At 34.5% G+C, this 27,494-nt stretch overlaps 1 protein-coding gene across 1 annotated transcript; it reads right to left on the bottom strand.

Annotated features, from left to right (window-relative positions):
* Positions 1-9,366: 9,366 nt before the first annotated feature.
* On the bottom strand, positions 9,367-22,600 carry LOC133295777 (LEAF RUST 10 DISEASE-RESISTANCE LOCUS RECEPTOR-LIKE PROTEIN KINASE-like 2.3). Its single transcript, XM_061494630.1, has 4 exons — positions 21,785-22,600; positions 20,625-20,717; positions 18,587-18,625; positions 9,367-10,552 (listed from the first exon to the last, which is right to left on the bottom strand). Exons 1-4 carry the CDS (start codon positions 22,581-22,583, stop codon positions 9,453-9,455), a joined length of 2,031 nt encoding a protein of 676 aa, XP_061350614.1. The 5' UTR covers positions 22,584-22,600; the 3' UTR covers positions 9,367-9,452.
* Positions 22,601-27,494: the final 4,894 nt, after the last annotated feature.

Here is a 27,494-nt window from a genome sequence, read left to right as displayed (position 1 = left end):
GTTAGAAATTTTTTTAATTATTGTGGGCTTTAATCAATTGTAGTTTTTCTTATTTTAATACAAATGGACTAATTCATGATCCATATAGGGGTGCAGTATAAAGCCCAATTAATTAGTGATCTTTGTTTTGGGCTTGGATATCCATAAACTGATTAGTGTGGGTAACAGTGTAGGCCTAACCCATAAGCCCATGATGGGAAGGGCACTAGAGTTAATAAGTTTGGCCAGGTCTTCTCTGCATTCACATTGCGTTAGAAAACTGTCATTCCACAATTCGCTCCATTGACGGTTGTGATCAGGGAGTGATGTGAATTGCAGAGAAAGATCTTGGTCTTTCCATTGCAGGAGCATTAGAGGAAACAAGAAGAGCCTTCAAGAAATCAAGAATCATGTCTTCAACAAGTAAGCCTAAATCTTTCGGTGTTCTAATTTTATATGATTATATTTTATAATTTTTAACATTTGGTATCGGAGCCTAAATTATATGAATTAGTACCCAATTATTTAAAATTCAACATGATGACTGTTTTGGGATTCAATTCGTTGTCTCCAAATATATTATTTTCTAATTGAATAGTTCTTCTTAAAGAAATCAAAACTTAATTTTCTTTTAGTTGTAAAAGTATGGCGTTCGGTGCTATTATCTTCACAATTTTTTAATTTTTTTTGTGAGATTTTAATTTATTGCATTTGATATTGTTTAAACGAAGTCCATGAACATATTACATATAAAAACAATTTTTGATTTGGAACGAATTGTTGTTGGGTAAAAGCTATAAATTGAAATTACATGATCGAAAGTGAATCCATGAATTTGAATGCTAATGTTGCGCGCCACTTAATATTAATATTGATGAAAAACATTGCTGCCTTTATTTGATGAACTTGATGAAATACAAACAATGCTGAATTAAAAAAAAAAAATTACTGACAAAAGTGACTTTATTTATTTATTTGATTTGGAACTAATTGTGTTCGTTAAATGATTTTTTTAATATTAATTCTTCAAACAAGGAATGAAGCTGAATAAAAATTCCTTTTGATTATATATCTATGTGATTATAGACATCCAAATGCTATGTTATGTCTTCCTCTCTCCGTTATGAAACTTGTCATTGGAAATTATGGTGAAAGTAACTCAATGCTATATATTGAGGTGTCATTTGATGGATATGTTGGTTTAATTCTAAGTTTTTCTACCTTGACTAATTTATCCAAATTGATGTGTTATCCAATATGGGATTGAATTGAGGTAGTTGTACAATTTGGAATATAATGGTTTTGGTATCGGAAATAATGATATCACCATTGAAATGTTATCATACATGATAATAATCAAGATTCATATATTAGCGCGTGATGGTTTTGGAATTGGATAGAATGAACATAACTATATACCATAATATCAAATATTGTTATAGTTTATTCTTTTCCTTAGCCTATAATGTGTGTTAAATTTTTTGTTTTTTTTTGGTAAGCTGTGTTAAAAGTTTTTTATTGAGGTGTATGTTTCTGCTTATAGCTTAAATGTAAATCTTATTTGAGAATGTTATTGTTTTGAATTTATGATTAGTATGCGTGTTAAAAAGTCTTACAGGCAATATCATGATTTTGAGAAAGAAAAAAATATTCATGCGCAAGAGTTTTCATGAATTACTATGGTAATTGCCACCAAAGTGGGATTACTTATATTAGTTTGTGAAAATTTCTTTGTAAATTTGAGAATAATTTTGGTTATTTCATGCAATTTCCTGCCCAAAAGGGGTAATTGTATGTTATAACTGTAAATTTATTTGGGATGATGTTAATAGAGGTGCATTGGTCTAGGTGATCTATCTGCCTAAAGGGAACACATCTCTGAAGCCGGTGTATGTTCATTGAGCAAATTTTCTTTGAGGTTATTATAACAACTCTAACATAAATTAAATGCTAAATTACATTGGGTTAAGTATTTAATCATATATAATCAGATTAATTAAGTGAAAGGCTTAATATAAAGGTTAGATTAAATATTAACTAAACACATTGTAGATAAAATAATTGAGAGTACTTAGTTCAATCAATGTGAGCCTAATTGAGTATTTTGAGATAAAACGGTAATTAGCCAAATTATACTGGAACCGTAAAAAATGTTGTGGGATATTATTTAATGTCATTAGTAAATATTATAAGTCACATTAGATGGGTAAAAGTGGTATTATGATTTAAATTAGATCAAGGGACACAAGGGGCATTTGAGGAGATGTTGCTTTATACTTTATGAAAGTTAAAATTAAGTCATTGAAGACCCATTTCAACTTCTCCTTCGTGTGGCTTCTTAAGAGACCAAACCCTATTGTTGTTAAGCTCCAAAACACAACTCTCTTAATACTCAATGGAATCACTTGATGTTTGAAGCAGAGTGCAACCTATAATCCAAAATCTTGAGAAACCAAGTGTATGGAGAGAAAATCCCTTGAGAAAGTGGTGACCCATTGTTGATTGGGTGTCTTGGAGCGGTCCATTGCTTGAAGTGAGGCTTAGAATCTCTTCCTTGGGTGATTCTAGGTGAGTTAGAGTTAAGAAATCCTAGTTTCCTTTGAGTTTTGTGGAAGATTAATTTCTAGATTTTCTATGAAAATGTGTCTTTGAATGAGGTATTTGGACATGATTGAGGCTTATGCCAAGTTGGGAAAAGTATTTAGATGATGATTTTAATGGTGAAAATGTATTTGGATGATCATTTTACTCATCTTCATCAAATTTCAAAAATTAGGCCTAGATAATGTGAATTCTTGCATTTCAAGTAGTGTGACTTGGATTGTTGGTATTGATTGTGTTCATGGTGCTTCTAGGTTGGAGGCAAGTGGACCTATCTTGATTGATCAAGTATTGGAGGAGCCAATGGAGCTTGATCTTGTCACTTGAGATATTTCAAGTGAAGGTGAGTTCATGACCATATGAGTGATGTATAGAGTTTGTTGTGTTGGTTGTGAATATATGTTAATATTAACATGGTTGCAATTGTATCTTGTCAAGTAGGTGATTATTTGGCAAGCTATTGATTATTGCTTAGAGAGCAAACTTGTGGTTGTGGAACCTTGGTGCTTGGACCAAGCATTGGGTAAGAAGCGTGACAAGGTAAGCCTTCAAACCTTGGGAATTAATCCCTTTATTGTTCGACCAAGCTCGGAATGGGTAGTGGTTGTTGATAGTGTATGTAAATGCAATCAAGTAGTTTAGTGCTTTGTTATACGTATGTGTATGCACTGGGTGTGGCATAGGATGGTGGTTCCCTATGTTTTGTATGTTGCATGACGATGCGTAATTCATACTTGATAGTTTAGCTGGCCAGTAAGACTATTTTGCATCTGAGTATCCTTAGGACAGCATGAGAGCTCGAGGGATGTCTCTTGGAGATGTTTGACACACTGCATGGATATGTATTTGCTGCATTATTTACTAATTATTGCTATTATACTGTGAGCGAACTATGGGGTGGAGAAATGCTCCAAGGACCCCTGATTTATTGAGATGTATACGTATATCTCACCCTGTGTTATGGGGACCCCCTTTCAGGTACAGATGCTGTAGGAGCCTCTGGTGGTAAGTGGTCATACTTGAACTAGATTGATATATGAGGATGTTGCATTATTTTGGGTTATGCATATCATATAGTAGTTCTATGTATAGGATTCACATTTGAAAGCCATTGATATATGCACATCATGTTTTATTTTGGTGGACTTAGACTATGCTCACCTTCTTTGGTGTCTCTTTTGTTGATGGGAGCCAAGGATTTGATCACAGTGTTTTGTAGCTAAGTCTCATGGTTATGTATTAAAGGCACTTGGATATTGTATTTATTGTATACATAATGGAAGGGCATGGATGCCTATTTGATAAGTGAGTGTCTTGAAATAGCTAAGAATCATGTATTGGAGTGATGATATAATGTCTATTAGGTGAAAGAAAACCTTTGGGGTTGAGAATCAATGTAAATTTAAGAATATTTTGTCTTGTTATCCATTTTTCATATCCTATATGATAAATTTGGACTCTTGTGACTTAATGGAAGTTATAGTTCTTTTTCTTAGTATAATATCCCTAACCCAAGTATTTAGTAAATTGCACGTGATTAAATAATTAATCAAACATTAATGGGTTGAATTAAGTAAAAGGCTTAAATAAAAAGGGTAAGGCCCATTTTGGGTCAAAAAGTGCAGTTAGTGAGAATTAAGAGGTAAAAATGAGTGTAGACAAAAGTACCCAAAATATAAAAGTAAAATTAGAAATGTTCCTAGAAAAATATTACAGACCTTTGAGTAAAACTTGAAAGAGAACAGAGTTAACTAGATAGATGAGTTTTTACCCCGTTGAACTTAACTTAAGTAACTTAAGTGAAGAAACCACATCACCTCCCTCATTTTCTTTCTTCTTCTTCGATGGCAACCATAGAGAGGGAGAGGAGAGAAGCTCTTCAAATGCCCTTGAACCACAACTCACTCATTTATTAACCATTTTCATTGATTCCAAAGCCAAAATTACTTCAAATCTTCCCCTCTTTATTAACCCTAAATTAGTTTTGAGTGGGAACTATTGTGGAGTGAGATTTTCCTTGTGGAAGGGGGCGAAAATTTGACATTGGAGGAGCTTAAAGTGGAGTCTTCCATTCTTGTGACTTGGAACTCATTCATTGGACCATTATGGTTGTGTTTGTGTATGCTAATTATTTCGATAAAATTATTTCATTGCTCGTAATTAAAATAATTGCATTTGTGTAATAAATATACTTTTGATATGAAAGATAACAATGCCATAATAGAATTGTTGATTGGATTGAATTGTGATTAATGGAGATGAGATCTGGATTTTTATTTTATTTTTTTATGAATTTTGATCTTGATAGGGCATTGTATGTTAGCCTATAATTAATGTAGAGAACATACTTGACATGTTTTTTTAGTGGGAGAGATATGATTAATGTTGTGTGATCTTGAAGTTATTGTCAAGTTAGTGGGAGATAATTGCTTAGTTTTTAATGTCAGGATATGAGTTTATTTTGAAATGAATTTTCTATAAGGCCTATGTGAGAAGGATCTTGAATTTTATATCCTTTTTTAAATCAACATGGATTTTATTTTACATTAATGGTGATTTGATGAGGTAGTGACTTTCTAGAGCTATGATGAAAATAATTTATGTTAGTATATTTACCATAAGGTTAGTGTGAGAAAAGTCTCTTTTCTTGTATTGTATGTGGATGACTTAGTTATTGAGAATGTTAACTGACTATATAACTAAAGGACTTAGGCCCATGATATTTGAAATGCATGTGAAGAACATGTGCATTGTGAGTCGCTTTGATGTGCTTGGTTAGTGGGAGTTTGAGTTTTTTGTTATTTACGTATCATGTTGAATTGTTTATTACAGACATAATTGATATTTGGTTGATATATAAATCCCTTATGGAGCAATTGATAATGCATTGAATTTTTTTATTGTATATATTGCATATTTGTGTTTGTGTTTATCAATTGTGAAATATTGGAACTTAGTGTCGTTGGGACCATCGTGCTTGTGGTTGACACTATATTGGAGTTTAAGGCATGATAATAAGATTTTGGAACTCAGTGTTGTTAGGACCACCATACCTGTGGTTGACACTATATTGGAGTTTGAGGCATGATTTTGGAACTCAGTGTCGATGGAACTATCATGTCTGTGGTTGACACTATATGGGAGTTTGAGACATAATGGTGTATTTAGAACTATAGGGCCCGTGGTCGACACTATATTTGATTATATGTTGATTTTTTGATAAACCATGGAATTTCTCTGACTTTAAGGCATTTGAGAGAAATTTGAGGACTGATTGAGAAAATAACAGTTTGGCTGTTGTTGGATCACATTGGCATACTATTTTCTTGCTACACTCCACACTAACGACTAGTCGACGGAGTTAAGTAACATTTGTTACCATGGAAGGTCTTATATCGATAAGAGTATAATCACCGTCTGATTCAATGTTATTTGATTTTAGTTGGATGGAGTCAGATTCAGATATCACACCTTGAATTATGTGTTTTCTTAAAATGTGGTCACATTATAAGAATTAGTCCTTAGTCCGAGAGTCGTTTTCAAATAACTTGTTTTTCTCTTCTCTTTTAAATTAAAATTTTACAATTGATCTTGCCCAAGTGGGAGATTGTTAGAAATTTTTATAATAATTGTGGGCGTCAATCAATTGTAGTTTTTTTTGTTTTAATAAAAAAGGGCTAAGTCATGATCCATATAGGGGTGCAGTATAAAGCCTAGTTAATTAGTGATCATTTTGATTTAGGCTTGGATATCCATAAACTGATTAGTGTGGGTAATAGTGTATGTCTAACCCATAGGCCCATGATGGCAAGGGACTAGGGTTTGCCTAGGTCCCCTCTACATTCACAATGCTTTGGAAAATCGTTACTCTACTACTCGCTCTATCGACGGTTGTGATTAGGGAGTAGTGTGAATTGCACGAGAAAATCTTAGTCTTTTCATTGCAAGAGCATTAGAGGAAACAAAAGTCCTTCAAGAAATCAAGAATCATGTCTTCAACAAGTAAACCTAAATCTTTTGGTGGTCTAATTTCATATAATTATGTTTTATAATTTCTAACAGGGTCCAGGTCCAAGTAAGTGCGGTAAAATGTCGGAGAACAAACATCGTTGACCCTTCGCTTCATTGTAATGGTGTAAGCTGTTGTGTCGATACCCAACACTTGGAAACTTTGTAAGCCATTTAGAATAGTGGTACTAATATTCTGACACTCAAGTTTGAAATCTATTTGGTGGCCACCGCCACAGTATTGGGTTCTGTTGTGTCCCCATAAAGGGTAGGAGATGTTGGACACATCTCCACATTGTATGGCAGCCTGCTACAATTGGTGTATTTGGTCTCTTCTCCTTGAGAATGGGACTGTAGCAAATTGGTTAAGATGAACAAAAACATGGTGGCTATGGTTGTAAGGAGTAATCGCATATGAATATTTATCTTCCATTCTTATCAACAACTCCCTTAATGTAAGTTACTTAATGCCACTCAAACCCATATATAGTAAATTTTAAAATCATGTTTGAATCCTCTTTCTTTTATGCTAAAATTATTTATGAATTAAAGGGAAAATATTTTCTCCTACTAATGACTCATAGCATAAGTGGATCCTATTTTAATTTTTTTTTTCTCCATTATTTTATAGACCCCATATATACTATGAGTTACTAGTGGGAGTAAAAATTTTTCCTTTGAAATGAGAAAATATTTTCCCTAAGTTAAAACTAAAAAAAGAGTTTTTATGTACCAAAAAAAAAAAAAAAAAAAAAACAGTTTTTAAAAAAAGAGAGTTAAAAACTGGTTGTTAATTATATAAATTTTTTAGTTTAAAAACATATATTTCAAAAAAAAAAAAAACTCTCTATTTTTTTAACTCTTTATTAAAAAAATACACAATTCAAAAATTGCTAATAAGAGCTTAAAAAGAAAGCTCTTTGAAGGAACTTTTGGCTTTTAATTTTTTTCTTCAATATAAAAAAAAAAATTATTATAAGAGTTTTTTTTTAAATCTATTTAACCTAACTTTTAATTATAAACAGCTTCTAAATAAATAAATAAAATCCAAACGGGCACTAAGAGTCACTGACGAAATTACCTATTTGTTTCCTGTATCACTGAATGGAGCGAAGTTTCTATACTTCGGGAACACAAAAGATTTGGTGGGACTGAGACAAGAGAAAGAGGAAAAAAATTAAAGAAAGAGGTGAGAGAAAAAAAAAATTAATTCATACATCAATTTTTTAGTGTAAGAACAATAGTGATCTTGAACCACGTTAATAAATTCCCACCAAACGACATTGCCGTGAATTGACCGAATAAAATAGAATTAGAATTTTGAAAAAGACGAAAGTACCACTGACTTTCCTAACTTTACTTTCTTTTGTTTTTCTTTTGTGTGGGGAGAAAAAATATATCTTTTATATATGGGATTTATTTATCTCATGTTATATGAGATAATTATCTAGGGTCCATATTTTTTCAAAAAAATAAAAAATAAAAAAAATAGTATACTCCACTATTTTATCTCTGTTGGATGAAATAATTATCTCATGCAATAGGAGATAATTATTTCCCTTTATATATTCAGTAAAAATTTTGCCTTGAGTTTTTAAAAAATAAAAATAAATAGATGGACCACTCACATGGTTTGTCTACAATATAAAGAAAGTTATTTTATGTTATATGAGATTTATTTTCGCAATTTTTTAAATAGTGCTATAAATTATAATAATTTACGAGAGAGGTTATATTTACAAACTATTTAGTTTATAAACTCTTAAAATTAAAATTTAATCGTTGACTTTTACCAATTTAACATTTATAATTTATTAGGTCACACTTATTAATTAATTAATATTTTAATTATTGATTTTAATAAATTATACCTATTAAATTAATGAAAATCAATGATTAAAATTTAATTGTAAGAGTTTATAAATTAAATAGTTTATAAATATAACTCAACCAAGAATTTATAATCAAATTCTTACTATTCGATTTGTCTATAAATTTGCACAGTATTAAATTAATATTTTCTTATCCAAAGAGATTAGACTACTCATTAGGCACGTGTCCTTTCTGTTTTAATTACTTGAGCTCAAACCTTACTTAGTACCTAAGCAAAACAGAAAACTTAAATTAAAATCTTCCTTTAAAATTCACATGTAATTCATTAATTCTATATGAGTATTGTCTTTACCTATCTATATTTAATTCATAAATAGTAGTATTTTATTTTTATTTAGAGTTAAAGGTCTATACTAGGATTTTCTTTTTCTTTTTAAAAAAAAATGAATTGTTATTTTGAGTGATGGATATAGTAGAGATTTTAAATAGAGGAATATTAATTACAGGTATAAAATTTCTTACATACCTCAGGTATGTTAAAGTGAAATAATTTTATCGTTGAAATAGCAACTAACTATTAAGACTCTTCTTATAATAGGAAGGCTATCATAATTTATATGACCATTTTTATATCTTGACGCAATCTGTAGTCGACTGAAAATTGCACTATGATAAAATCATTAACACAATGTATATTCCAATGGATGAATGCAGAAACTCAGTTCTCGATAACAATTATTAGAAAATCCACACCGGACAAAGCTATTGATCGAAGTTTATTTAACTTAGAAGGAATCAAGGCAAAATACAATTCATGCCACACAATTCTGAGTGTTTGCCTAGTCTTTTTCTCCTTCTCTACATTCCATGAATCCTCAATTGGCCTGACTTTTGCATTCAATAAAGCAAGCATTAACACTTGAGATCCACTTGTTTTTCCAGGATGATTAAAAAGTACAAAACAAGTATGTTGTGTGATCCTTTTCATAGTATAACTAGGAAGGTTTACACAAAACACAATGAAAATAATTTCAAGAAGTGGAAGATTCCACTACTGATCTAGTAGGAGAAGAAAGCAAAGGTTTCGGTGGCATTTCCAAAGAATTCATGCTGCCATCCAACATATCTATCACTCTACTAATTGTAGGTCTATCATTTGGAAACGTTTGAATGCACCATAAACCCACTACGGTCAATCTCTTTGCTATCTCATTTTCTTCTGTTGTCATCACCTCATCTAGTTTCAACTCAATGCCAAACTCTAGTCTCTTGTATACCCAATGTGGGAAGTATATCTCACTTGTGTGACTGGCTTCTGCATTAATGTTCTTCCTACCTCCCACCATTTCGAGCAGCATCATTCCATAGCTATAAACATCAGACTTGTGTGAAACTCCAGCAAAATGTCTATTCAGCACTTCTGGAGCAACATACCCCATTGTTCCTCTAGCATCTGACATGGAAATAATGCTCTCTTTCCTGGGACACAGTTTTGCTAGCCCAAAATCTGATATCTTGGGACAAAAATTCTCATCCAAAAGAATATTATGTGGTTTTATGTCAAAATGTAAAATTCTAGTGTTGCATCCCTTATGTAAGTACTCTAACCCTCGAGCTATGCCCATTGCTATTTGATACAAAATATCCCAACTCAAGGGTGGAGCAGTTTCAGGTCCTTTTCTGTAAATGAACTTATCAAGGGAACCATTGGACATAAATTCATAGATTAGAGCTTTCTTTGGGCCTTCCAAACAGAACCCAAGAAGTGTGACAACGTTAACATGAGAAGTTTTACTGATGCTAGCAACCTCATTGATAAATTCTTCACCATTTCTTTTGGATGCATTCAATATCTTTACAGCTACAGGGCAACCATTGAGCAGTTTTCCTTTATAGACAGCACCAAAACCACCTTGTCCTAGTTTAACTTCGAAGCCATTGGTCATTTTCTTGATATCTGATAATTTGTATCTTTTTAGAGTTTGACCTCCATGATTTTTTAAGAATGCTTCAATATGTTGGTTACTCTTTGCAGTCAACCCAAAATCTCCTAGCCATGTTGATGATTTATATCTCAAATAGAAAATTGCAATACATATCAACAATCCTCCAATTGCTGCACCTGTAACACCTGTGAGCAGATATAGTTGGAGAATTAGTGAACATTTGATATCCTTTTATTACCTTAAAAATTAATATGCGCATGAGAAACAGAAACCTAATTATGATAATTCAAATGAAAGTTAAGATGTTTGGTTTGTTGATGATATAATCATTTCTTACTCTGCACCTAATGCTTAATTACTTATGCTAGCAAAAGTTGAAGAGACTGTAAAGAACCAATTCAATCCAAAAGCTTAAGCTGATGCTATATTAATGGTTTTTTATATATCTCAACACGCCCCCTCACATGAAAGCCTACTGGGTTTGAAGTGTAGACAATGCACAAGCCGACCTACCTGTGCAAAGAAAAAAAATTCACTTGAAAGAAAGTTTGGGGGGAGGGGGAGGGGGGCGATGAGGATCGAACCCGATTGATGTCTTAATTAAGCATGAGAATCATGTTATGCATTTGCTGATCCTAAAGGTTAAGCTTTTATTTCAAAGTAGGTGATATATAAAAGTTGCTTCCTATAATAGCCCTAGCCTAATTAATTAGTAAATTACATGTAATTAAGTAATTAAGCATGTATTAGTGAGTAAAATTAAGTATAAGGCCTAATTAAATGAATCAGGGACACTCTTGAGATAAAAAGTGTTGTCAGTGAAAATTATGGGGTAAAAATTGGTGTAAATAAAAGTACCCAAAATATAAAAGTAAAAGTAAAAATATTCCTAGAAAAATATTCCAGACCTTTGGATAAAGTTTAGTGGTGAATGAAGTTGAATAGATAGATGAGCTAATACCCGGTTGAGATAACTCAACCTATGTTAAGTGATAAAACAAATGAAACTCAACCCATTTGCTTCATCTCCTTCGCGCGACAGAGAGAGGGAAAGGAGACCATTGATGAGAGCTCCAAAATCCTAACTTTTATTGCTTAGAATTGAGAGGCAAACACAACCCCTAATCCATAATCTACCAAAAAGCCTTGCATTGAGAGAAAAATGGTGGTGAAAGTGGTGACCCACTTGTGATTGAGGAGCTTGGAGAATGATTTGCTTTGCTTGGAGACTTGCAATCTCTTCCTTGCATGATTCTAGGCGAGTTCATGTTTAGATACAAGCTTTTCCATGATTTTTATGGTATTAGAGTCGTTTCTTAGGGAAACTTGTGGATTATTGCTATGTTTGCTTGGTGTTTAATGCTTTATAGTTGTTTTGGTACTCTTTATGATTATTGCATCTGTGATCACTGAGTGTGAGTCTGATCAACTCATTTTTTGTGTAACATGTGTAGTGTCATGATGAGGAACCAGAATAACCCTAGGCCATCGAATGCCAATGCTCAGCCAGATCTTGTTTTGGCTGCTTTAGTTAGGCCCCGAAGTGGTCGTGGGGTAATAGGTGGACAGTCTGATCCTGTGGCTGAAACTCTGGAAGCTGTTCAAAGGGAGTTGACTACTAGTCGTCAAGCTAATGAGAATTTGATGAAGACGAATGAAGATACGCAAAATGCTATGACCGCGATGATGAATGAGTTGAGGACGCTGAGGGGTGCTAGACATGAGAACCGACCACCCACTCCTTCTCCTCACACTACCACGCCTACTCCACATACTCTCCATGCAGAGGGTGGAGCGAGCAACAATGAAGAAGAGGCTAGTCACCATGATGATGGTTCTAGTCATCATACTGTGGTTCATCAACCACATGTGGGACATGTTGATGGGCCAGACGCGAATGAAAGGCGATTGACTATTTTTCGAAAACACAAACCTCCATCCTTCACTGGAGGTTATGATCCATTGGTTGCGGCGCAATGGCTCCAAGCTATGGAGAAGATTTTCATGGTGATGAGATGCCCTGATGCACTGAAGTTGGTATACTCTGTGTACATGCTTGAAGGTGAAGCTGAGGATTGGTGGACGAACACCATGCAACTGTTGGAAGCTGAAGGCCAGGAAATCACCTGGCGGATGTTTGAGACTTTGTTCTTGGATAACTACTTTCCTAGGGAGGCTAGGGAAAGGAAGCAAAATGACTATAATGATTTGAAGCAGGGGGTGATGACCATTGACCGATATTTTTCCAAGTTCAATGAATTGGTAAAGTATGCTAACTACGGGAGAGCTCTACCTACTTCAGCCGAGATGACCTCCAAGTTTCAATGGGTCTAAATGAGAAAATATCTCGGAAGATGTCTAATTGCGATATCCATGAGTTTAGCAAATTTTTGAACCAATGTCGAAAAGTGGAAGAAGTTTATAGTGTGATTAAGAACAAGAAGCCTTCTGAGGCCCAGGCATCTAATGCAAGTAGAGCAACTGGCTCAAATTATTGGAAAAACAAGAAAATGAAGGGTAAGAAGCTAAGTGTGAATAATCTAGTCGATATATTCAAGAAGCCCGGAAACGCAAAGAGTTTTGTTGATAGAGGACCTCCTCCAAAGTGTAGAGGATGCGGAAAAGAGCATCGAGGTCCGTGTGCTACGGGTGAAGTTATTTGCTATAAGTGTGGAAGATCCGATCATTACTCTAGGAAGTGCCCTCAAAATGAAGTGAGGACTATGACAGTTCAAGCTGTTGTTGTTCCTGTTTCGTTTGTTCCACCTATGATAGAGTCCCGACTGTTGTAGAGTATATACCATGGACCGTCAGCAATCAGAAAAGGCTCCAAACCTTGTGAAAGGTACAATTTATATTGATAATATGGATATTGAAGTCTTGTTTGACTCAGGAGCTACACACTCCTGTATGTCTGATTTTATGGCTATTGGGCTAAATTTACGTATGTACAAAATTTCTCCTCCAATGAAAGTGGTGATTGCTACTGAAGAGAAGTGTTATACATCAGTTTTATGCAAGGAAGTTGAATTTAAATATGAAGGCCGAGACTACGTGCTGGATTTTATTTGTCTGCCTATGATCAGTCTTCAAGTTATCTTGGGAATGGACTGGTTATCGAAAAACTATGCTATGATAGACTGCTGTGGAAAAAGGATTGTGCTTTCTGCTGATGATTCTGCTACTAGTTCTTCCCCATATCTATCTGTGTTGCAGGTTCGAAAGGCTTTGAGGGACGGGGCATTGGGATATGTATTTGTGGGGGGTTTAGTGGGTGGAAGTCATGAGGAGATCGACACTAGTCCCGTGGTGAAAGAGTTTGTGGATGTGTTTCCGGATGAGATTCCGCAGCTTCCACCTCCTAGAGAGATTGAGTTCACGATTGATTTGTTGCCTGGTGTGGGGCCTATTTCTTTGGCTCCATATCGGATGTCACCATCGGAATTAGCCGAGTTAAAGAAACATATTGAAGAGCTTTCGGCTAAGCAGTTTATCAGGCCAAGTGTGTCCCCGTGGGGAGCACCAGTTATATTTGTCAAGAAGAAAGACGGTAGCATGAGATTGTACACTGATTACCGTCAGTTGAATAAGGTTACTATTAAGAACAAGTATCCTCTCCCTCGCATGGATGATTTGCTTGATCAGTTGAGGGGTGCTTGTGTCTTTTCAAAAATTGATTTGAGGTCAGGTTATCACCAGATCCGAATTAAGCAGGAAGATATTCCAAAGACTGCTTTCCGATCTAGATACAGACATTATGAGTACCAAGTAATTCCATTTGGACTCACTAATGCTCCGGCAGTGTTTATGGATTATATGAATCGCATATTTAAGCCGTTTTTGGATCAATTCGTGATTGTGTTTATTGATGATATCCTGATATATTTCAAGAGTAAGGAAGAGCATGAGGATCACTTGAGTACTGTGTTGCAAATTCTTAGAGAGAAACAGTTGTATGCAAAGCCTTCAAAATGCGAATTTTGGCTTTCTCAAGTGCAATTCTTGGGTCATGTCATTTCTGCTGATGGAGTGGCGGTTGATCCTAGCAAGATAGAGGCAATTATTGATTGGGAGAGACCCAAGACGGTGACTGAAGTAAGGAGTTTTCTAGGTTTGGCCGGTTACTATCGGAGATTTATCAAAGAGTTTTATGCGATGGTTCTGCCATTGACCCGTTTGACTCCGAAGGATACTCTGTTTATTTGGACGCATGAATGCGAGGAATGTTTTCAGAATCTTAAGGAGAAATTGACGACTGCTCCGGTGTTAGTACTTCCTGATCCGGAAGGTGAATTTGAATTATACAGCGATGCTTCTAAAAAGGGATTGAGATGTGTGCTGATGCAAGATAAGCGAGTAGTGGCGTATGCATCGAGGCAATTGAAACTGCATGAAGAAAACTATCTGACTCATGACTTGGAGCTTGCTGCGATCGTTTTTGGGTTGAAACAATGGAGGTATTTCTTGTATGGAATGAAGTTTGCTGTATTCAGTGACCACAAGAGCTTGAAGTACTTGTTTGATCAAAAGGAGTTGAATATGAGACAACGACGGTGGACTGAGTTCCTAAAGGACTACGACTTCGAATTGAAATATCATCCCGGCAAGGCTAATGTTGTAGCTGATGCATTGAGCCAGAAATCTGCGAGCATAGCAAGCACGATGATGATAGATTATGATGTGATTGAGAGGTTCCGAGACATGAATTTATCTGAAGTCTTTCCAAGTAGTATATGTGACATCGAAATTACAAGAATTGAAAATGAAATGCTGACCAGAATTAAAGAAGCTTAACTGCAAAATGAAAGTGCTAAACGATTGAAAGGTCAGAGTGGTGTATCCTGCAATGAGCAGGGTATACTATTATATCAGGGTCGTATTATTGTACCTAGGCAGTTGGCGAAGGAAGTGATGACAGAGGCCTATAAGAGTCAATTCACTGTTCATCCAGGAGCTACAAAGATGTATCAGGACCTAAGGATTAATTTCTGGTGGCCTGGTATGAAGAAAGATATTGCAAAATTCGTCTCTAAGTGTCTCGTATGTCAGAAGGTCAAGATTGAGCATCAAAAGCCTTCTGGTATGTTGCAACCTCTGGATGTTCCTGAATGGAAATGAGAAAGTATCTCCATGAATTTCGTAGTAGGTTTGCCGCGAACACAGGCTAGTTATGATTCTATATGGGTAATTATGGATAGATTGACAAAGTCCGCACACTTTTTGCCAGTACGGGTAGATTTCTCTGCTGAGAGATTGGCTAGGCTCTATGTGAAGGAGATTGTAAGGCTTCATGGGGTGCCTGAGAGCATTGTTAGCGATCGGGACCCGAAGTTCACTTCTTGCTTCTAGGGAGAATTGCAGGAGGCTCTTGGCACTTAGTTGAGACTGAGCACTGCCTATCATCCACAGACGGATGGTCAGACTGAGAGGACCATTCAGACATTGGAGGATATGCTGAGGGCTTGCACCCTGGAGCAGGGTACTGCATGAGACAGATATCTTCCGCTGGTTGAGTTAAGCATAAGGCCTAAGTAAATTACATGTAATTAAGTAATTAAGCATGTATTACTGAGTAAAATTAAGTATAAGACCTAATTAAATGAATCAGGGTCACTCTTGAGGTAAAAAGTGCTGTCAGTGAAAATTATAGGGTAAAAATAGGTGTAGATAAAAGTACCCAAAATATAAAAGTAAAAGTGAAAATATTCCTAGAAAAATATTCCAGACCTTTGGGTAAAATTTAGTGGTGAATGGAGTTGAATAAATAGATGAGCTAATACCCGGTTGAGATAACTCAACCTATGTTAAGTGATAAAACAAATGAAACTCTACCCATTTGCTTCATCTCCTTCGCGCGACAAAGAGAGGGAAATGAGACCATTGATGAGAGCTCCAAAATCTTAACTTCTCCATCTCTCAACCAAATCATTTGATTCTTGAACCAATATTTCTTAGAATTGAGAGGCAAACACAACCCTTAATCCATAATCTACCAAAAAGTCTTGCATTGAGAGAAAAATGGTGGTGAAAATGGTGACCCACTTGTGATTGAGGAGCTTAAAGAGTGATTTTCTTTGCTTGGAGACTTGCAATCTCTTCCTTGCATGATTCTAGGTGAGTTCATTAGATACAAGCTTTTCCAAGATTTTTATGGTGATGGGTATGTTAGGGTTTTATTTGAGAAATTGGGTGCATGTTGGGGTAGTTTATAGCTTGATTGAAGCTTAAGCCCTTTGTAAAAGTTGTTGTAGATGATAAATAAATGGTATAAATGAGTTTAGACAGTCATTTGGTTATTGTTCAATATATGGGAAAATTCATGCTTGGGCTTATGGATGTTCTAGCATTTTGAGAAATTAGTGAGTTAGATGATTGATTGTGTGACACCTTGGTGTAGGTGTGTATTTTACAAATCGTAGCTTGAATTCAGAGTTCGATTGGTTGCAAACTTGTTGGTGAACAAAGGTTGAATTGGAGCATTGAGGTAAGCCTTTGGGCCTTGGGTGTTAATCCCTTTATTGTTCCACCAAGCCCGGAATGGGTAATGATTGTTAATAGTGTATGTAAATGCAATAAAGTAGTTTAATGCTTTGTTATACGTATGTGTATTCTTTGGGAGTGGCATAGGATGGTGTTTTCCTATGTTTTGTATGTTGCATGACGATGCGTAATTCATACTTAGTAGTTTAGCTGGCCAGTAGGACTATTTTGCATCTGAGTATCCATAGGACAGCTTGAGAGCTCGAGGGATTTCTCGTGGATATGTTTTTACACACTACATAGATATGTATTTATTGGATTATTTACAGTTATTGCTATTATACTGTGAGTGAACTATGGGATGGAGAAATACTCCAAGGACCCCTGGTTTACTGAGATGTATTCATATATCTCATCCCGTGTTGTGGGGACCCCCTTTCAGGTACAGATGCTGCAGGAGCCTCTGATGGCAAGTGGCCATACTTGGACTAGATTGATATATGAAGATGTTGCATTATTCTGGTTATGCATGACATTTAGTAGTTCTATATATAGGATTCACATTTGAAAGCCAATTGATATGTGTACATCATGTTTTATTTTGGTGGACTTGGCCTATGCTCACTTCCCTTGGTGTCTCTTTTGTTGATGGGAGCCAAGGAGTTGATCATAGTGTTTTGTAGCTAAGTCCCATGGTTATGTATTAAAGACACTTGGATATTGTGTAATATTGTTCTTATTGTAGAAATGATGGAAGGGCATGGATGCCATTTGATAAATAAGTAGTAACATAATTAAGGATCATGTATTGAAGTGATGGTATGATGTCTATTAGGTGTTAAGAGAATGGTGAAAGAGGGAGGAAATCTCTCATGAAGTTACATGAAAATAGGGGAGGGCATGTTTTGCCCTGCTAGAGAGCGTTTTAGCACTGATATGGGCGCTAAAACACGTTATGTTCATGAAATGGAGGAAATGTCTCTGTCCTTGGGCGTTTTAACGCGCAAATGGGCGCTAAAACACTCAAGGGGGCGTTTTAACGCCCAAGTTGGGCGCTAAAACACGCTAAAGACCTATAGAAGGCAAAATTCACTGCCTACGTGTGTTTTAACGCCCAGTTGGGCGCTAAAACGCTCTACCCGAAAAATCAGCAGAAACATAGTTTAGTAAAACTGGCATAACTCGAGCTACAGAGCTCCGATTTGGGCGCGGTTTGAACCCCTTGAAGCTAACAAAGAGATATACAATATAATAAGAGATGAGAACTATAGAGGAAGTATAGAATTCATATAATATTAAAAGGGATGAAGATGTTTAACGACGTGTGGTCTAATAAAATAAGAATATGATGTTAAACTTAGTTTCATTTATTCCGCAACGTAATATGGTTATGATCACGTAATTGGTTATTTTAAATTCGTCTTTGTTCAAAAAGAAAATTTTATCTGAATTTCTAATTGAACCAATGTGATTGTAACTGTGCTTAATATCATAATGCAATGTTAACAAATTGGTTCTAGAACGGGGTGTTACACTTCCAAACTAGTGTCCTCAAAGGGGGGCAAAAATGTAAGTTTCCATTTCAAGTTCATCAACAAAAGCAGAAGGCATTGTCGAAGCTTGCCTATCCACTGAAGGATAATGCGATTCTTCCTTTAGCTAAGATGAATTGAAGATTTCTCATAAATATTACACAAAACAGTTGAAGAGGAAATATAAAAGGAAGTTAGGTCTATTACCTATAATAATGAGTTTCCTCTTTCTATTCCATTTATGACCTGCAACAGTGAGAGCGAAGAAGAGTATGTTAAGAGTATAGGTGTCCGGTGACAATCTTGTTGGAATGTTATTCAGATAGAATTAGAACATTCTACTCTATGCAATCACTTAATTTTGAAAGGGGAATTACAAATATGGCATGATTACATCTCAGTCACCATATCTTTTTCAACTTTATCTCAGCAGTGTAGTTTAAAAATTTATGACAGAGGAAGGAAACACTTGAGTTTTTCCTTTAAAATTAAAAGAAATTTCAATTTTGGCGTTCACTTTTTTCTCTATTACAATTAACTCAAATACTCTAGAGACATACATTGTATATTGAATTTCAAAATTCGAACACTTCATCTTATTATGCAGTCTTCAAAAGCTCAATCCTGGTTATAAAACTTCTATTCAAACAAAAGAACTAAATTTAAGGGGATCATTCTAATCAAATTGTGCACTTTTTTGTCGGCAAGAAAAGTAAAATATTACTATTTTAATAAATAATTACGAATACATAGCCGCTTCGAAACTATTTACGGATCTATAGCACTCATTCACGCTCAAATTAGGCATGACTATTCAAGCCTAAATTAGACGTGACTCCAAAGGCATTCACGCCTAAATTAGGCGTGACTATTCACGCCCAATTTGGGCGTGACTCGTCTGATGTTGACATGTGGTACAAAAAAGTCAACTTACGAACCGTAAGCCTTTGGAAAGCCATAACTTTTGACTCAGGTATACAAATCAGGTAAAAAAAATTTGATTCCACAAAACTATTCGAGATCTGCGCAATGACACCTCATTTGACATATTTTATCTATCACAAAAACAATTCAAATTTGCAATAATGATATTATAAGAGCGTTTAAACCATAAACTTCCGAGTTAAAAAAAAAAATAAAGATTTGATTTATGATTTAAATTAAAAAATCAAAATTTTTAATTTTTAATATAAAAAACAAATAAAGAATTGGTTTGTGATTTAAAGTAAAAAAAATTAAAAAATTAGTATTAATAAGGAAAACAAAATAAAGATTTGATTTGTGATTTAAACTCAAAAACCAATTTGAACAATCTGTATTAATAAAGGAAATAATTAAATAAATATTCTAAATCTTTAAGGAAGAAAAATTTTGTTTTTGAAAATCATTCATAAGCTTCCAACGAATCCAACCATAAAGACTCAGCCTTTGTTTTGTATCACATATTTTTCCAAACTTTAGATGGACTAATCTACTTTGGTACCATCTTTATACTACCATTATTGCAAATTTGAACTGTGTTTGTGAGGGATAAAATATATCAAATGAGATGTCATTGCGTAGATCTCGAAAAGTTATGTGAAATCAAAAAAAGAATTATCTGATTTGGATACCCGAGTCAAAAGTTGCGGCCTTATAAAATTTTACGGTTAAACTATTAACTTTTTGTATCATGTGTCAATACCAAATGAGTCACGTCCAAATTGGATGTGACTATTCACGCCTAAATTAGGCATGAATGCCTTGGGAGTCACGCCTAACTTAGGCGTGAATGGTCACGCCTAATTTGGACGTGAATGGGTGTAATAAATTCGTAAATAGGTTTGTAACAGCAACTTATTCGTAATTATTTATTAAAAAAGTAATATTTTAAAAAAAAAATTCCCCCTTTTTTTACGGGGAAACCAAAACCATGTCTAGGAATGGAGATGCTGGACTAGACGGTCCAGTCTAATTATAAACCAAACACTTAAGGAGGTTATGGTATAGTCTCTCATAATTAATAATTAAATTTATAGCCTGATTACTCTGTTTAGTACATTTTGTATTATTACAAATGAATTGTTTTATGACATGGTTGGGTTCAACTAACCAGTTTAAATAAAATCACCCTCCATTGAACTCCGACCAATAAAAATAAGGGTGAGGTGAGGGCATACTAATAAAATATCTAGCTTTTTAAAGAAAATTTAATGCCATCAATAAAAAAAACGTAATCTAAATCAGAAGAAGGAAGAATACATACTAGTAGCATGTGGAGATGGGTCTGGGAAGTTTGACGAAGGACTAGGCGGTAACAGTGCCGGTGCCGGTGTTGGCAATGGTGATGGTGATAATGCTGGATCATTACCACAAGTTTCACATCAGTTGTTGCTGCAATCTTGTTATAAATTGTTCGTTCACAATTGTGCCATGCAAAAATATGCTGGTCTAAATTTTCTTCCGTAAACAATTTATTATATACACACAGAATTATACATATAGAATACATAACAAAAGAGGTAAGTGATTTATGTATTGCTACATGTGATGGAACGTAATCCTCCCACTACCACACATTCAATTAGAATCTTACTTATGTATGATTTATGTTCCAAACACTTAATTAAAAGTCATTGGCTTTTTTCTAAGCTGAGGTCAACAAACCGAATTGACGCCAATGTTTTCATTGACTTGACAAATGATGCATTAAAGTTTCCACACCTAATTCATACCAAACCCATAGCTATGCTTAATGCGAATAGGAACATCGCGCGCACATAATCAGATTTCATCCTGCAAAAGATTTCAAGTTCACCCAATAGCGGGTTCCACCAATTACAGCTATTCCCAACTGTAATTTGCTCATGTAATTAGTTGAGTTTAGACAGGCTAATACCTCTATTCCGTTGAACTGAAAGGGGTTCATAGTCTCAGTCAAGAGTAGCCCATCAAGGAAAATTATCACCAATGGGTCAAGTTACACCAATAACAAGTGGGTCTAACACTGTGTCTCAATCTAAAACCTGAAGTTAATATTCTATCACATTTGAATATCATAATAATCTCTCCCTCACGTGTCAATGAAACCTCTAGCCAACCACCATATCTCAATCCAGAATCTTAAAATATTAAGTTCGTGGATCCTTCATTTATATAGATCTAACTTATTATGAATCATCACACTTGAATATCCCATCAGCTAGTCGTATAAATTTCCTAATTATAACTTGGATCAAGCAAGATGTTTCATCTTCAGTTCTTGAATCCTTGTTGCATCAAAATCTATTTCATCAAACCAATCTCTAAATTAGTACATGGCAAAAAGACAGACAGAGGAACATGATCTGAGAGATAAATACAACATTATAACTATAACTAGTTAAAGACAATAAGGCGCAAGAGGGAAAAGAAAAGAGGCCATACTGCTGGGATTAGTATTGTGACCATAGCATTGCAAAGCATCAGACCCATCAGGGCAATGACAAGAAAATTGATCCTTAGCAGTATCATTCGTTCCACAAGCTCCTTTACTTTCCATGCAACTTGTGCATTCTCCATCATCTGCAATATTATAGAACACGTCAAAACCATTAGCAGCAGCTTTTCTCAGAGAATCTATACCACCGTCAGAATCCAGAGGAATTTCCCTGTAAACCAGCACATGTATACGTGTCGCGCATGTCTCAAGCTCTGGATATTGCTGCAACAGACTCTCTGTCATTTTCACATAGAAACCAAATTGTGCGCCAGCAATCCTATACTTTGTGTCATCTTTGCACGTAAAGTTGTTACCACCTAACGAAAACCCAGTGGGACAACCGTAGAATATGGTGATGTTGTGTACATCTTCGGGAAATTCAAAGATTTTGGAACTCAACGAGGTGTTGGTCAAGTCAGAGGAACAATCATCATAGACAAGGTCTGTTCGAACAAGTCTCATGGTTTTAGATAAAGTGTCAATCCTCAATACTCTGAAATTTTGTGTGTCAAATTGAAATGAAGTGTCTTGGTTTGCCTCACAGTTTAGCTTTAACTGCTCGGTGCTGCCACAGTAATGGGGTCTGTTCTGTCCCCAGAAAGGGTAGGATATGTTGGACACTTCTCCACAGTTGTATGGCCTGCTACAAACTGAGTATTTCGTGTCTTCAACTTTCGAGTGAGATTGTAGCAAGGTGGTTAATAAGAAGATGAAAGAGATGGTGAATTTGGACTTACGGAACATGGGGATATGGTCTTCCTTTCTTACGTGCATGAGAATGATGTTAATGTTACATTATGATCATGTATTTTAATTTTGAGTTTCTCTTCTTAACGGTGCAAACGAAAGTGGACCCACACGCAGAGGAAAGCACCTTTGAGTTTCTTGTTTGCGTGCAAAGTGGACAAGGAAAATGGAAATGAGAATTAAAGAAAAAAAAGCTTTATTTCTATTCATGTTTACGTGCTCCTAGCTGGCGTTTAATTTTCTTGTTTTGAAGATGATAAAAATATTTCTGCAGTTAATGCAGATAAATTATCTATTTACTTTCAAAATGACGTTATTTTAGAATTAAAATATTAAAAAATTATAATTATAAATACTATAATAACCCTGAAATAAATTAAAATTACAAAAAACACTATGATTTTCGTCCAAAATAACATCGTGTTAAATTTACTGTAGATAATTTGTCTGCGATAACTGCAGAAAAAACGAACCCTTTGAAGATATTCTTATCATTTCACATACTTGAAGAATTTGGGTAATTGATGAAATGGAGAAATTTTAAAAAATAAAATAAAAATGATTGTTTCAAAGTTGTCAACAGAGAGGGAATTTTATTTTATTGGCCCTTTAACATAAGTTTTAAAACAAAAAAATAAATAAAAAATTAAGGCCTATCATTATTCCTTAACTTTTATAAAATCTTATTTTATTTTATGTTAGATGCTTGCCTATCATATAACTACGCCAGAAATTGAAAATGGGTGCAAGACTTTTTGACGCACTGATCACTGCAAAATCCCCGTGTTCAATGGCCAATGCTTATTTTTGGTCAAAATCACAGGGTCACTGGAATTAATTATGGCCTTAAAAAACAAAGAAGAAAAAGGAGGATATGGTAATGACGATTGACGTAAGGAAGGGGACATAGGGGAACAGTGGCTAAAGTGCCACCGTTGGAAAAAAAATACTAAAATGTCACGCTAACAGTAAATTTTGTCAAAATATCACGTGGTATATTTTGTTATACTGTGTAGTAAAATATGTGTGTAAATAATTTGTTACACAGTATAGCGAAATATGTCACGTGTCAAACAAGGAGAATTTCGCTACACAATGTAGCTAAATTCTCCCTGTCTGACACGTGGCATTTTTGGTTCTGTGCATTCTGACGCGGCATATTTCGCTACACCGTGTAACGAATTATTTGCACACATATTTTGCTACACAGTGTAACGAAATATGCCATGTGGCATTTTAACAAAATTTACTGTTAGTGTGACAATTTGATATTTTTTTTTTGGCAACAATGACAAAATGATCACTGTTCCGAAACATGGGCGTCCATTTTTGTCCAAATGCACAAGTTCGTGTTTATATTGCCAACTTGTTACTGGCAACACCGCAATGCAAGTATTAAAGAAGAATATCCTTTCTACAAAAAAAAGAAAAAAAAAAGAATATCCTGTTTATATTGTTTACTGGAATAATTGTCAAGACTTTAAAATAGGGTTTATCGATTCTCCTTTTAGGAGATAAAGTTATTTCTTTGTAATTTTAAATCTATGTTATTTTCTAAGGTTGAGGGAATTAAAAAGGGTATTTTGACAAAATTCATATAATCAATATTATCAGAACTGACCCGGACATCGAACCAGTCAGGGTACTAGGTCACTGGTTCAATCAGTGAGTCACTGGTTTAACCGCATGATGCGAGTTTGTACATAAAAATTTATATTTTATTTATAAAAATTAATAATATATTCAAATACAAGCATATTTAATTTTTATAGGAATAGAAAAACGTCAAATATGAAAGAAATAAACAAGTAAAAAAAACCACAACATTAGAAATAAATGAAGTGTGCAACCAAAATAAATCGCAACCCAATTTATAACAAAGTCAATCACAGGATTACTTCATTTTAGATTTTTGAGTCCTTTATATAGGTTGCATAAAAATTTATATTTTATTTATAAAAATTAATAATATATTCAAATACAAGCATGGAAATTCAACAATTGGACACTGGCCATTATTTGAACAAGGGTATGTTTCACCAGTGTGATATTGAGACCCAATAAAGAGCTGGTATGTATAGTAGCTAATGGAGATGTACTTCACCCATGCTATAAATTTTGGAACATGTTGAACATAAAACCCACCAGCCAACAAGAAACATAGCATGATTACTGAGGCAAGTGTGGTTGCAGATTTTTGGTCCAGTGCAACAGCACCAATGGCAAGGCCTAAGCCTTGAGCCACTAACACATTGAGTAAGAGGCTGAGTAGTGTGTACAAAAAGTTGAACACAAAGGTCGAATGCCACCGTCCCCTGCAAGACCAAGAACAGCTACCGGTCGCAGCTCCCAGCAATGACAGCAGCGATAATAAAGCTCAATTGATTATTCACAGAGCTTAGTGTCCACATCGACCCACACAGAAATTAATTCATTCTTTATAACCACTTTCAGTACCATCTAGTGTAAACATCGTGCAACGTGGACTGCACGTGACTTACCTAATGAGTTGGATGTTTACCGATTTTTATTTTGAACCGATCCGAGTTGCTGGGTTTTAATAAAATCGACAGAGTCGAACGGTTCACACTGGTTTTAATACATATCCGATCTAATAGCTTACTCGGATCGGCTATCTCTAACCGGCCGGTCCAATCCGGGTTTAATTACACTGCATATAATAAAGAAACAAATAAAATTCCTAAAATATATTAATTTCCCATAGTTTTAAGATAATTTTAGCTTCTACGAAAAATACTTTTTCCTTTAAAACAAGAGAATGGTTGGATTTGCAAATAATGTTTGTTTGCTTTTACGCTTTTACCTCCATGAATAAGGATTTGATGTAATCCAAGCACTGTCTCTACATCTGACTCACCTCCATGCTCTCTTTTGCTTTTTGCCCTCTGTTCATTGGTCACCCAACCCAACACAATCACAGCAATATATGGAGCGACCAACGAAAACAAGGGGAAAACATCTAAATTATCTTTAATTTTGGAGATTTAAAAAATAAAATACAAAAGAAAAAAGAAAAAGAAAAAAGAAATGAGAATGGATCATGAAGTCATCGAATAAGAGAATCACCTGAGAACAAGAACAAGGATTGATTAGGGTTTTTGAAAACGAAATAAAATGTGAGAAGCTGATATCTCTTCCTCTGTTAGGTTTGATTGGATGATTAATGGAGTGTCTTCCTCTTCCAGTCGGTGGTTTTTCTTCTTCTGGTGAGACCCAAGGAAGAACGATGGCAGGAGATGGACAAACTGAGGAGAGAGAAGGAAAAATTGTAAACCGTCGATCAAGAGCTAATCTAACGGTGAGAAAAAAAAGTTGTTAAAAAAGTTGTAAAACATTTTGGTTGTAACTATAACCATCCTCTTAAAACAATATGTTGAAGGTGTGTTAATTTGTTTGTGTGAAAATTTGTTTATGCTTAAATTTTTTTTTTTGAACTCTAGTTGTCAACTTAAGAGGAGAATATTGTTTTGTGATTTTCAAGCTTCAAGTATCAGATTAGACAATCATATATGTAAATTTGATAAATAAAATGTAAATGTTGAAAATAAAATATTAGGATGTAAAAGGTTTAATAAACGAGTAATTTAACAAAATTAAAATACAAAGTGCAATAAAGTTTAAAAAATGCAATTTCCTTGGGCTTGTTAATTTAGGCCCACTTGTTGGCATATGTTGTTATTGAAATTGAAGATTTGAGGATGGAGTATAACATTCGGACTTGCATGATTTGGGCTTGGACAATTTGACCAAAATATTGGACAATTGGTCTTTCCAAATCTTACAAATTCTTTTTTCTTTTTCTCAATTCCTCTTCCCTTCTTATAAATCTTAAGCCATTGAGATTAGGTCCTTCCACTTTGTTTGTTTCTTACTTTGTACATTTCTATATAATATGAGATTTCTTTACTCAAATGAATTCTCAATAATTTTATATGATAAGTGAATCAATTACACAAAATAATTATCTCCAATATAGACCAATAATTAAATCATATCATCAAAGCATGCATTTTCTTTCTTAATACTTTGTATATTATGAATTTTCCCTCTTATTTCCTACCATTCTAACTACTTAGTATGAGTTACAAACAACCTAAAAACACTGTAATTTGTAGTAGGAAGGCAGAGAGAAAGCTTCATATTGCTTGTGTAACAAGTTGAAGATAAATCTTAGTAAGATTAGATATAATACCAATTGAAGATTTGGGAATTTGAATAAACTTTGGCAAAAAGGTGAAAGGGCATCACAGGCAAGATTTCCCACTTATTTCTAGGATTGACTTCTCGTGACTATGGAGTTTGCACTTCACATTTCGGTCACCATATCTTTTTCCATTTATTTTTTTTGGTAGGGATCTTTTTCCACTTTAATTCAGCAGTAAAAGTTCTAAAGATTGTGTTTGGAATCAATATAGATGCATTTAATTTGATAATCAAATCTTGTGTTTGAAAAAATAGAAATCAATTTGATTTGTAAAATTGCATGGATTACAATCTTTTAAATATCGTAATTTTGTCAAATGAGCGTAAAAGTATACAACAAAAAAATGAAATCGAATCAGTGCTATTGTCTATAAGTTCGAAATATAAAATTTGATTGCTAAATCAAATGAAATCAAATCAAATTATTCTCGTAAGATTCAATATTCATTTTCTCCTAGTAATAATTGTCTGATTTTGACTAGAAAATAATTCACACTTCCATTTAAAAATCTAAGTCAGAGTTAACATAAATTACGCGGTGATAATTGTGTCCTGTTTTAGTTTTACTTTTCCGTCAATCAACTATGCCTTTTGGAATAATCAGAGATTAGTTTCGTCGATAATGCAGCACTTATGCAAGAGAGTGTGGAAAAGTTTCTAACGAACATACAAGGATTTTGCATG

This window comes from Gastrolobium bilobum, unplaced genomic scaffold (assembly GCF_033153095.1).
Source record: "Gastrolobium bilobum isolate Gb01-03AN ecotype WA unplaced genomic scaffold, APGP_CSIRO_Gbil_v1 utg10370, whole genome shotgun sequence".
Classification (NCBI taxonomy): Eukaryota; Viridiplantae; Streptophyta; class Magnoliopsida; order Fabales; family Fabaceae; genus Gastrolobium; species Gastrolobium bilobum.
This window is presented reverse-complemented; position numbering and strand designations above follow the sequence as displayed.

Coding starts and splice junctions, on each gene's coding strand:
- LOC133295777 (XM_061494630.1), bottom strand. CDS start 22,583: ATGTTCCGTAAGTCCAAATTCACCATCTCTTTCATCTTCTTATTAACC. Junction 18,626..20,624: donor CCCATCTCCACATGCTACTA/GTATGTATTCTT, acceptor TCACTGTTGCAG/GTCATAAATGGAATAGAAAG. Junction 10,553..18,586: donor GAGGAAACTCATTATTATAG/GTAATAGACCTA, acceptor ATCTGCTCACAG/GTGTTACAGGTGCAGCAATT.